This window comes from Tachysurus vachellii, chromosome 2 (assembly GCF_030014155.1).
Source record: "Tachysurus vachellii isolate PV-2020 chromosome 2, HZAU_Pvac_v1, whole genome shotgun sequence".
Classification (NCBI taxonomy): Eukaryota; Metazoa; Chordata; class Actinopteri; order Siluriformes; family Bagridae; genus Tachysurus; species Tachysurus vachellii.
In genome coordinates, this window is record NC_083461.1 from 24,022,552 (window position 1) to 24,035,983 (window position 13,432).

Consider the following 13,432-nt stretch of genomic DNA (forward strand, 5'->3'; position numbering starts at 1 on the left):
CGTCCTCGTCTCTGTCGTGTACATACAGTGACACATACTTGATATTATGTAGAATTGGCAGTTAAACATGCTGTAAAATCTCAGTTCAACATTATCTTTATTCTCATTTGAAGGGTTTTGATGACACACTTGTTAAAACAAAAGACATTATAAAAGAGTTTATATAACGTTTGTCAAAGCAGCTCTTTTTCCTTATAATCCTTTAAATTAAAACTTGCTAATTATTCAACAAGAGCAACAGGCAGAGTGCAACACAATTCGGATACCATATGGCAACTGACACTGCTTGACATTTTTATAAAAAAAGGAGTGAAGCGTTTTTTGCCGCTTTGAGCTCATAGTAACCGAATGCTGGACCGCGGGTGCGACTCGAGCTACAGTACTGGGGGCGCGTGATGATGACGTGACAAGTGAGTGACTGATTGCCGTGAACGTCATGTATAGACTATCTTAAACTTTCTTGTCTCTTTGAATTTTAAATCACTGCATTTATATACACTGCTCCATTAAAACCTCAACATGTGGTGAACACAACTCTCCACTAAAAAAGTGAGGGGGACGAATTTACTTTTTATAAAAAGTGTGGGGGACATGTCCCCCGCGTAATCTACGCCCCTGGACACACCTACCCACACACCACACACACACACACACACAAACACACACAGACACACAGACACAAACAACCACACAGACACACACACGCACATACACACACAACTACACACAGACCCACACACGCATATACACACACAACTACACACAGACCCACACACCACACACATAGACACACATATGCACACACAAACACACACACACAGACACAAACAACCACACAGACACACACGCACATACACAACTACACACAGACCCACACAGACACACGCACACACAGAATGACGTTTTCCCAAATGTCTAGTTTCATAAAACAGCACAATACATAAAAAATATGATTTACTTACATAGAATAGAGAAATAAAAATATATAATATAAAAAGATAGATGGCAGAAAAAGTGTGGAATAAAAGTGCAGACCCTGTATGTATAATAAATATTCATAATTATTGGAAATGCCGTGTATATGAACATGGCTGTCAGGTTTGTGTGTGTGTGTGTGCATTACATTTTATTATGATTTTTAATTTTTAGATACAAATTAAGCACCTGAAGGTGAAGGTGTCATAGAGCGAATCTCTCGTTAGTCATTAGTTTATAATAATAATAATAATAATAATAATAATAATAAGAAGAAGAAGAAGAAGAAGAAGAAGAAGAATAGTAAATTGCTGTACGACCTCCTTTAAAATGCTTAATTTGTATCTAAAAATTAGAAATCATAATAAACTGTGATATACACACACACACACGTTCATGAGTTGCTCTGGACCCATTGACAGACCAATCAAGATTCAATTCTTCTTTTTTCTATGCAAAATAAAAAAATAACATTCATCTACAGCAGATTCTTTAAACAAGTGGAAAGATGTTTAAAGATGGTATGTGTGACCCATAGATGGTATGTGTGACCCATTCATGACAAGACCAACTTTCTTTCTTTCTTTCTTTCTTTCTTTCTTTCTTTCTTTCTTTCTTGAGAAATATACGCACAGGTAAACATTTTAATCAATGCAATATAACAAAAATAGAGAGACTAAAGTAAGAGTAAGAGTAAATGAGGGCGAGACAATTCTGCTTCTGAATCCGTTCAAACTCAGCTGGGTTCTGGTCTTTCTATTACACCGTCATTGTGCATTCACTCCATCTTCACTTCCGCATTGTGACATTCCTGCTTTTTGTGCCTGGTGGCAGCTTAGCAACTTCTTTACCAATGAAACCTTTAAAAGTTGAATAAAGTAACAAAGACATTGAGTTTCCTATAATATATGCTTTCAGAGGCCTGGAATTTAATTAAGAACACTTCTATGGGGTTTTCTTACTTTCTACTAACCTCTCTCTCTCTCTCTCTCTCTCTCTCTCGCTTCCCCCCTCTCTCTCTGTCTCTCTCTCTCGCTCCCCCCTCTTTCTCCCCCACCTACTTTAAAGTGTCACTCATTTACTCCATATGAATTTCTACTCGATTAGCCTTCTCTATTTGTCATTTAGCTGTCTACCAGTAACTTTCTGTCCTTTATTCCAAAAAAAATTCAATCAAAGTTTGTACGAACTTAAAGTTTACAGCTTGATTTATTTCCGTTTACAATTTGTCAGTCTGTTCATCAGTGTCATTTTCTGACCTGCCACTGCTAGACTCAGGACTTCAGTCAATGCTACTCCACCTGAATGTGACAGCTCAAAGTCTATACTATATATTTCTAATTCCTTGTTCCTTTTACTGTGTAAAAATAGCTCTCTTGTCCAACTTTTCTATATTTCTTGCCTTCATAGCCACACTTTTGAATCAGTTCTTCTCCCTTTGTTGAAAAAAAAAAGCCAAGGCGGTAGTTACAGTTTTAAAAAATATTTTAATCTCATTTAAACTCACAGCATTTTATACATCTCATAACCTATAATTAATCAACTGTAAGACATATGATGCAACTATGATTTATTTGAGAGACTTTCACCAAGAACAGATGAACTTGATAGTCGATGTCATCCCCAGGCAGCAACTGTTCAGAAGTTCAGGAGAATGGACAACAAAAATGAGCTAAATAAAAAACTTATGTGCACCTTAAATAAGCCTGAATAAATTCTGAATCAATAAATTATTTTGTGTATTCATTTGGCAGACATTTTTATCCAAATGATTGTAAAATATAATAGAATACAATTCAAACTCTATTAACTGAACTCTGATTTATTATTTTTTTACCTGTCTGTCATTCATTCAGACATGATGTGCTTGACAAAAGCTAGGAAAGGATAAAAAGTGTTAAAAATAAAGAAATAATATGTGTATTGTTTATACTATAAAGCATTAGACTACCTTCGTAGCTGATGAAGCCATCCGACTCTTCCTGTCCTGCAAAAACCCGCTCCACTTCACCCACAGATAATCTTTCACCTGCCACAAGAAATTACAGGATAAAGACAGAATAGATGGGATATATTTTAAATTTGGGTGGCTTTTAAAGAAGGAGCCAAATTATCCTTATTATGAGTGTTTATTATGTCAACAATTCTACAAAACTACATTGATATTGTGTTCATTATTACCATTAGCCATATAAAGATATAGAAGCTTATAGAAAGATAGTGAATTCTTATCTGTTGTAATAAAAGTCGAATAAATAAACTCTTTATAATCACTATAATTAGGGTAAGTATTAATAATAGTATATAAATATTTGCCTTCGACGATTGACCTTTGAGAGTAGAGTTCTTTACCGAGCGTGAGAAGTATTTGGCGGAGTTCAGCACACATGATTGTGCCGTTGCCTTCCTTGTCCAGCGGGCGTAGCGCCTCCACGAAGTCCTCGTATTTGCCTTGTTTTGAAGATGCTGAGATTTGCTGGAACATGGGCAAGAAGGTCTTAAAGTCGACCAATTTGGATTGAAGCTCTGGAACACAGGAACACAACATGGAGAGGTTTGGAGAGATTTGTACGGTACAATTTGAATAGATCTGATTTTTGTTTTTGTAACAAACACTTCTTCTTCTTTCTCTCGTATTTTCCCATTAGGGGTTGCCACGGTGTATCATCTGTTTCCAGATGATTACCTTCATGTCCTCTTTTAACACATTCATACTGTACCTCTTTGTCCTTCCTCTTGACCTCTTACCTGGCAGCTCCATCTCCAACACCCTTCTACCAATATAACCATCTCCCTCCTCTGTACATGTCCAAACCATCTCAATCTAGTCTCTCTGACCTCATCTCTAAAAAAGCCAACCTGAGCCGTCCCTCTGATGTGCTCCTTCCTAATCCTGTCTATCCTCGTCACTTCTGAAGAAAACTTCATCATCCTCATCTCTGCTACCTCCATCTCTGCCTCATGTCTTTTCCTCACTACTACAGTCTCTAACCCAATTTTTATAACAAACACAATGATCCCAAAAGTGTTTAAAGGATTAAGGTTAAAATCATCTGACTACAAGGTTTGCTTTCACACTACAAATTTCCTCTCACTCTCAACTGTTCAATACATTTCCCCGAATACTCCATTGAGCAAAGATCTCAAGTTCTTACAGCAATAAACCTTTAAATTCTGAACAATTCTTATAGAAATTGACCAATGAAATCCCTTCACATGCTAGTGGATTCTCCTGACAGCAGGTTGGAGTGGAAGTAAAAGATCACTGATGCCTACGCAGACAAATACAGTACAAATTGTCATTGACAAGAGCAAGGACCATTTCCTACAAAGGGATTTTTATATTTTGCTAGCAAGTTGAAATGTTATAAAGAGTGATATATTAAGAGATATATATAACTAGCTTGATATGTTTGAAAGAACATACTGTTCTTTGGCAACTCAGGAAAATCTCTGGATAAACACCTCATCTCCCCAACAAATCCTGCATAACTTTGACCTTACAGCTAATCTATCTTTTATTACCCTGCTTCTTGTCACATGCTCTATTCAGGTTTCATTTCTTTACTCGACGGACGAGTCATTTCGACCTTACCCTCTGGATCTGACGTCCCAAGCACTTTAGAGACTTCTGCATTGGTAGGATTCAAACCCAAAGCCCTCATCACGTCGCCACACTGACCAAGTGAAATTTCACCCTTGGACGTCCTGATGAACATTGAGAAGGCCTCTTGGATGTCTACGGGGTGTTGCACAAGAAAGAAAGATGGACAGAGATGGATTAATTAGAAACTATGTACACTAGGTATAATCTGTGGTGTGACCTCAACTAAGTATATTTTAAACAAATTGCTTACCTCTAATTTGTTCAGTGTTCAAGTCTTTCTATGAAAGAGGAATGAGAATCAAGTTACAAAGCAGTCCCTTCCAAAAATGGGCTCAATGACAGGCAAGCTGAAAATCATCACTCGTCTCATAATTACCCTGATATACAATTCTAACACATAGCAGTACATTCCGTATTTTTACATTTAGTTAGAACACTATTTGTGGTCCAAATAGAGCATTATAGTGCAGATGATGGTTTGCAGCTGTTGGGTCACACATTCCCAAGTCTAAAATTTCCTCTTTCTGCTTAATATTTTCATTTTAGTGCTACCCTTTGGGATTCTGGGGCTAAATTGTGAACAATAAGGTACAAATACCAAATGGCAGATGTAAAAATATAGTAGGAATGCACTCCACTTCTATGCTAAAAAGAGGAACCATCATTCATGCCTACATTCTGGAGTAATTGAATGCCACATAACGCACGTTCTCAGGCAACGACTATTACCTTTGGAACTTTAAGTGTCTCAACAGCTAGAATACTAATATACCTTAAAGAAATAGTGCAATTACCAAATTTTATATCAATATTATAGAATAAAATGTATTTTTTTAACACTATGAAAATGTTTTGGTTATTCTTGTACCATAAAACTATCTTGTAAAAAAAAAAAAAAAAACCTTACCAGCATTGGTGCTGCATTTGATGGAGCTGTAGTAGACATGGCTGTATGATTACCAGAGATGAAGAAGTCAGGATCATATATGGTCGAAGTGATCAGTGTTTATATACTCCCCTTCTCCCCCTCACAACTATGGCAAGTGGCCAAAGCTCTGCAATATTGCAGACAGTTCTAAAACAGGAAAGACCAGGGGATCCCCATGGGTATCCTAACCTATCCTATCGTATCCTAACTCCATTGCAGGAGTCTCCATCTATTCCCTCACCAGATTAGTATCTCTGTGTGTATTTTTGAACTTGTTCTTTGAACTTTGAGAAATGTTTTTCTTTCTTCTCTACTTGGTTAGATCATGTTTTGTATACTATTGATGGACACACTGGATAAATATACTATATACTACCCACCTTCTCAACAAAAAGTTTCAGTAGAAAAAAAAAGCACAACGGAAAAAAGAAAATCTATCCACTAATAGGAGTGGAATGCTTGAAGATGCTTGCTTTAAATACACACTTTTTATTTCCCACTCATGCTCCAACCAACCCATCTCTAAACCTCTAATACCAGGTGGACTTAATTTTGCCAGAATTTTGACCTTTAACTGAAAGTGATATATTGCTATTCTCATATGCCACAAGGAATACAGTGTTCCTTATTATTTTGAAATATAGTCCATCACACATGGTGAAATCATTAGTCACGAAGATTCATTCATATAAATAATTTTTATTGCTTTAAGTCTGAAACAATGGATGATAATGAGATAGAGACCATGATTAAAAATCCTTCAGTAATTTTTTTTCTTTTTATTAAAAAAGTTATTTCATTGACCATTGTGGGTTTTTCTTTCTTTAATGTAAGGGTACCAACAATTTTGTCCACGTGTGTACATTGCTATGCACAGCTCTCAGGAAACATTTGATGGAATAGAGAATGTTGTTGATAAGCTGTATGAGTGGGCTATATCTTCAAGCTCTTAGTTCTTGCCTAATGCAATTTACTGCCCTGCATGTGGTAAAGGCTGAAAATAAGACTCAATGACTTCAATCAAGACTCGATGATGGGGAACATTCTAAAATAAATTACCAGGCTTGTGAAACGATCTGGAAAGAAGAAAATGTCAGGATGCAGAATGAAATCGCACTTCTTAGAACCAATGATAGCATGCTTAAATCATCTGCGAAAACATCGTCCAACAAATTGGAGGAAGCAACAAAAAATGGCCCAACTGAGAAAAACACCAGTAAGGTATCTCTGTATGTGGCACATTGTGTAACAGAGTTCCAGAAATGCTGGATTTGCATGAAGATAGAGATGAGAACTCGGAAAGAGTCAGCAGTCAATACTATGATTGTACAGTTAGATTTCCTTTGGCACCAACCATGCATGCTAGTGAAGGAGACGAAGAACCAATGATCTCTACTATGGTCCCAATAAGCTAGTGGCTAGCTTGTAGTATCTGGATGTTTGATACTGCCAAACAAATCTTGGATTAATATGCCAACATTTACAAATGAACAGATGAGGCATGTGTATGTGCTTGCCTGACACTTTTTCTGGAAAACCATAAATGCCAATAAGTCCTAGGTGTGATGTCAGTTAACTGAAATAACATATCTGATGTTCACATGTGAAAAGGGCAGCACCCAGTGGCCTTTTCACAGCGGTTATTGGAGACATTCAAAACTTTCCGTGGCAATCCTGACATTACTCTGTATGGTGTCAGTTTCAAATCTCACTCACCCGTTCTGTTGTGACAATGCTTGTGATCCATCTCTCTGAATATAATAACATAATTGCTAAAATAATTTTACAACAGTATCACTAATGCATAGAAATCTCATCCTGGGTTAGAAATCCTTATCGGAACAGTGGTCACAAGGATTCCTGCAAAAATAAGGACCATGCTAATGGAGATCGAAAGGAAAGACTACCCCCTTACAACTCTGATAACCTCCTGGTGTCTTATTCATGTGGCAAAGAGAGACATATTTCCAGAGAATGCAAATTTTCCCTTTAGAGGACAGGCCAAAAATTTAAGCAAATCAGTTACAGGCTACAGTAAATGGACTAAAGAAGGAGCTCAAGCATCTCCTTGCCTGCTATTTGTCACCAAGCCACTAAGCAAATTTGGCACGGTCAGAAAAACGAGATGTATTTTGGTCAGGATGTGCACCATCACAAAGTCGAAATTAGTGATGAAGTCATGGTAAAGAATTACCAAATGAGCCCCATGGTCACTAACTGGTGCCTTTGTTTGTCTTGTGCCATGTGTCTTTGTATTTGTTTTGTTATCATGTGTTTGCCCCGCCTTATACTTTACCCTTTACTAGCTCTGCAGCTGTTATTCATGTCTTCCCAGTTACGTTCCCTGATTAATCCTGTGGTCTTAGGTCTGTTTTTTTTTTTTTGTCTGTCCTTGTCATTGCATGCCTCCTGGTTCTTGGATTTGTTCTCTGTTTTATGCTCTTGTTTTTGGCTTTGTTGTATCTTGTTTATTATGTAGTTTTGCTTAGTTTTTTGTTCTTGCCATGTTTTTGTGTTAGGTTGGTCTAGTTTCTTTTAAATAAAACCTCTTATTACCTTCCATCTCTGCATCTGGGTCTGCTTTTCCACTCTGTGGGGGCACTGTTTTCTGACATTGCACCTTTCTTATCATTTGTCAGTGCATTGTGTTATGCTGTATGTGATCCATATTGAGACCTCAAATAGCAGATAATTCACTGATCAATGCTGGCCCTGATGGTCCCTGAATACCTCTGTTCAAAACCCAGGAAATATTTTTAAAAACAACCAAATTTTAAAAGAAACCATATGATAAGTTTGCCTAATGGAATGGGGTTACAGTATAACCAGTGTGAATGAGGTGATGTCTCAATGACAGGTAAGATTCTCTGAGGGCTGAAGGAGGACAACCTAAGACAAAGCTTCACTGCCACTGGGCGCCTGCCCAAGGTGGGAGTTGTAATCTGTCTAAAGTAAGTGATCTTATTCTTCATAGCTAAAAGAAACAAATGGGGCACGACTGCCTCCACCCAGATTCCACTACAAGATACAGGTTAGAAAGAGCTCATTTCCAAAAAGGTTTAAATACCTTAAAGGAAAATGTTTAGAACACTACATGAGAATAACCTTAATCATTTTTTAGTATGGGAGTGGCCACAGGACACCAATGTCCACCACTGAACGAAGGGTATACGTGACAATAGTATCAACAGTGTTCCCACGTGTCCTGGAAAACCTGGAAATCCTGAAAAATTAATGACCAATGTTCAAGTCCTGGAAAACACATGGAAAATGAGAGAAAACATAAATTGTCCTGGAAAAAATCATCTTGTCCTGGAAAATTATTATTTTTAAATGTTCTTGATCATTTAAAGAACAGTTTACAACTGGTCGAAACAATTAACGTTAGTAACAGAAAGCGATCTGTTCAGGGACGCTGAGTTTTCACGGGTTTTTTGTTATGCTGTTTAATCTTGCTGTGAAGGATGACGCAGCCTTGTGTTGGCGGTTTCAGCTGCTAGGAATGGTTTAAGTGCTCGAATGTTTTCAGCAAATGGTGACGGGTAAGCAGGTTATATTAACCTTGTTAATCTGAATATCATGTGCAAGGGGAATGCACAGCAAACTAAAGCATGCCTGATGGCATTGGCCTGAGAAAGGAAATTGTATTAATATGTGCGGTCTTTTTATTTTATAAATGTTGAAATTTCATTCACATGACAAATTGTCTTTAAAAGTAATCCATCCACACAGTCCCCAAACCTGTTTTATGAGCGATATAAGAACTCAAAATTAGATATTCTACTGACGCGATGCACAGCGAATCATACATTGAACAATTATTTGCATGCTCAAAGTCCATCACAAGTTCAAAAGGATACTGTTCATTGGAGCTTAATGCAGTGAATGTTTTGGACAGACAATTAAATGTTGTTTATTCATTCATTATTCATTATAATAAAGTGAAGAGTTTAACTTCAGAAGCTCTGTGTGTGTATATCTGGTGTTTTTCTAATTTTATAATTTTATAAAGTAATAGCCATAAAGTTGTTTTTAAGACTTCTGGAGAGAAGAACATATTACTATAGGCCAAGAATCTGTGATCCTTGTCTTTTTTTACTAAATTTGAAATGTCCTGGAAAAGTCCTGGAAAATGATCTCTGAAAAAGAGTGGGAACCCTGATCAAGTCCAAATGGCTATTCTCCTGTTCACATTTGCAAACCAAGTGTTGCTAACCTTGAGGTTGTAACAGACACTTTCCAGATTTAGGTCAGGAATAAGGAGACAGCAAGCAGGCTTGGGGTAATTATTATTTTTTTGGCTCTCTCTTTCCCAATGCTTCATAGCAATTTTATTTTGCACACATGCACATACACTGTGCTGCTCAGATCTCTCTCTTGTGGTGCTTGTCACTCCCCTACTTTATCTTTACCTCCAGATACCTCAGCTGCCCAAATCAGGCCAGCGAGGAGCCTAGCCTGCCATTGACTCCTCTGCTAAGAAAGGAAACCTGCCATGTCATCTAGACAGCAGGTCGTAGTCTACCATTACTGCAGTCTTAACAATTTGAGGATGCCCCTGCTCTAAGCCCAAGTGGAAGCCCAGACACCATAAATTTATTCAACCAATTGCATGCATAATGGTTTGTTAAGTTCTGTGTGTGCCATTGACAATCATTACTATAAATTATGTCATTTAGATGGTCACTGGTATAAACATTGTGTGGGCAGAGGATTCTGTCTGAGTTGCTGGAATTTCACCAAGCCTCAAAAAAAAAAAAAAAAAAACCAGAAGGGTCACAAATTCGTGTCCTGTTTTTTCCTGGGTAATGGGAGTAAATGGGATTTGCCAATATCCCTTAAATCCAGTGTCAAGTAAAAATGAATTATAGATAAATGATGTTTGCCAATGTTTAGCATTAGAAGTCAAATTTAGACGGACCAAATATTTGTGTATTAAGGACACAAAGGTGGTTAATCTGCTATGCCCCACATCTATTTTGCCTTTATCCATAACCGACTTGCCAATTGACACAAGTGGCCTTGCCATTTGATTGCTGGAAGAGTGATTATGTTTTTGTCCCTGGAATAAGATCATGACTGGCATCCGTGGGAAGCAGTTTGTCAGGGATCTGGACCAGTGCCCACACTTTCAACAACTAATGTGTTCTGGAAATTCTCCTTGCAGCACCAGCACACTGAACATGTCCTCATCCCTAAACCTGCGGCCCTAGAGTCCCCAACCTGAGAGAGGAAGCGACAGACACAGGGAGGGTGGAGGGGGTCTCTGTTTTTGATCTGTTGGCCATGAGCTGGCCTTCCCTGACAATAGAGCCAGCAGACAAACTAGTCCCACACTTCCATGGGACCCCAAATACTGGCACATCAGATAACAAAACAGGTCATTAAACACTGACAATCAACACCAATACCATTTTCTGGAGAAGGTATTTGCAGAGATCAGAAGACACTTCTGGCTCCTTAGAGGCAGACCACATAGTCTTGCCTAGCTTGCCAGAGCATTATAAGCGACATGGATCGCCCGATGTTCCACAGATGGCTAACCTGCTCGATTATAGGTTAAAGCTCTTTGCCTGTTTCCCATTCCACAAGTGTAGACTGTTTTGGCCCCTTCCTAATCAGAGTAGGCAGACAAAGTGTTGCAGTATAGTACACAAGTTCCATACCACTAAAGTTTCTATGTCAACCTACTCATATGGATTTAGAGTTCTTCATGATTACATGGTGTTTGAGGAATTTTAAAAATGGTGACAATGCAACAGCAAGAGCCCTCCAGCCATCTCAGAAAGACTAGCTTGCTGCATTAATGCACCTAGTGCCCCCCACGTCGTTGGTTCATTGAGAAATGGATATATGTTTAATCAGTGCAGTTCTGTACTCTCATCACAGCACAGATTTTACCGTAAGAAGGACGGATTTGGTATTTGGTGATCGGAGGCGGACTTAACTCCAAAGCCCCTAGTGTATGCATCCTCCAATGTTTTAAACCTGGACCACATCACTCTAAACACTTGTGTCAGGAATGGCAGGCGAGGACCCAAATGCATGACACAGTTCAGATATCAAATTAAAAGTCTTTAATATGCACTGGCTCAAAATGGGGGGCAATGCAGGGCAGACATCAAAAAAATCAGAAACAGTCCAGTAATCTGAAAAACAGGAAAACAGGGAAATGTAGAGCAGGCAGAACCCAAAGTCATAAACAGTTCGATAATTCAATAACAGGCAAACAAGGAAACAGCAACAAGAAAATAACAACAAGCAATAAAAAATAACAACAAGCAATAAAAAATAACAAGCAACAAGAAAAACAGGCAGAGACAAAAACAAGGTAGAGCAGGAACAGGAACAATGGCGGGATGACTTAGCAGGAGCACTAGGCAAGCTGAGAAGATCACCTGGTAAGGAACCATTTAAAAGCAGCGTCCTTATATAGTGCTTGATACCTAAAATGGTCACCGCCCTGGAAGTGAAAATCCAAGATGGCCACCGATCCGGAAGTGATGTCATCGAAAACGGAAGTGTGTATTCGTACTGACAACTTGATGGAGTTGTCTGGTTTACCACAAATAGTGCAAGATAAAATAATGTAAAGTGTTCGAGCTGCTTAGTTTAGGGCTAAGTTCATCAGTGAACAGTTTAGTTCATCAATGCAGACTCACCAGAAATGGTTGAACAGTAACATTGGTCTTGATTGAATATAATAGTCACTCAGGTGCTGGGAAGAGTCAAGACTGCAAGTCAGGTGTATCTCTGACAGTAGCACTTCACACTCTGGATCGGATTCTTCACACTCAGTAAAGACAAAATAATATATATATACAGTATATAGCAAAGCTGACTCAAGACAAGCAAAGTGTATGGCCACTGATTATGATAAAGACAGTGCTCCATCCCTCCCTCTAGTGATGCCACAAGACCAATTCAGCTGTCTACTTAAACCGCAAAACTACAGACCTACAGGAAAATAAAAAAATAATAAAAATTGGAACAAATTCTTTGGACACATTATAAAGAATGTTTGGAAAATACATTCATGCAAAAGTAAGTGCATTATAGTGTCTTAAAATACAGGAACAATTCAACTCTTTAGAAAGTTCACAGAACTAAAGGTCCTGCTAGAGGTAATAGAGTATTTTCCAAAGCTGCCAGTCTGCTTTATACTTGTGTCCCAGAATTCAAAACCCCAAGAAATCTTCAATTGGACAACAAAACTATTCACATTTTTGTGGATGTGGTAGCTTAGTGGTTAAAGTGTTGGATCACTGATTGGAAGGTTATGAGTTCAAATCCCAAATATGCCAATCATCAGCTGCTGGGCCCTTGCACAAGGCCCCTAAAACTCAATTCCTCATTTGTTTAAAAATTAGATGTAAGCAGCTGTGGCTAAGCGTGTCTGCCAAATGCTTGAAATGAAATGTACGTAATATTTCATTCCCCAGACTTTTTAAAGTGATGGTTCACCAAAAGATGCTCAAATATTACTGTATTATGGGTTTATATCTATATTTATGGGTTTATATCAGTGCATTAGTGTACTGTGTGCTGTCAGGAAAGAACTATACTCTCTCATTGTTCTTTACAGATGCCTTCTTATTAGAAGCCCTTAATTTTGTCACGCATGCATTACAGCACAGTGAAATTCAGAAGCACAGAGCCATGAAACAGCACCGCTGGACCTTGTTCAAGGGCCCAACAGTGGCAGCTTGGCAATGCTGGGGCTTGAACCCTGATCCTCCAATCACCAACCCAGAACCTTAACCACTTGAGCTTTACCACTGCCCATATATTAGAACGTGTACAGAAATTACCAGGCATTCGCTCCAGTTTCTCCAAAGTCTCCAAAGCCGAGAGGGCATTTTGGTCTCACTAGAGGGAAGCAGAGAGCAAAGATTTTTAATCACAATCGTTGGTGACCTAAA

General features: G+C 38.3%; 1 protein-coding gene across 2 annotated transcripts; it reads right to left on the minus strand.

Moving 5' to 3' along the window:
• Window positions 1-2,442: 2,442 nt before the first annotated feature.
• On the minus strand, window positions 2,443-5,601 carry zgc:163073 (uncharacterized protein LOC100037358 homolog). 2 transcript variants are annotated; one of them, XM_060891411.1, is made up of 7 exons: window positions 5,490-5,601; window positions 4,833-4,860; window positions 4,571-4,714; window positions 3,328-3,501; window positions 2,927-3,004; window positions 2,813-2,852; window positions 2,443-2,609 (listed from the first exon to the last, which is right to left on the minus strand). In XM_060891411.1, the coding sequence occupies exons 1-6, from the start codon at window positions 5,526-5,528 to the stop codon at window positions 2,824-2,826; spliced, it is 492 nt and encodes a 163-aa protein (XP_060747394.1). In that variant the 5' UTR covers window positions 5,529-5,601; the 3' UTR covers window positions 2,443-2,609; window positions 2,813-2,823. The 2 variants fall into 2 exon arrangements, with proteins under 2 accessions (XP_060747394.1, XP_060747402.1); XM_060891419.1 differs by having other exon boundaries at window positions 4,833-4,856; window positions 5,490-5,537.
• Between the last annotated feature and the right edge of the window lie 7,831 nt (window positions 5,602-13,432).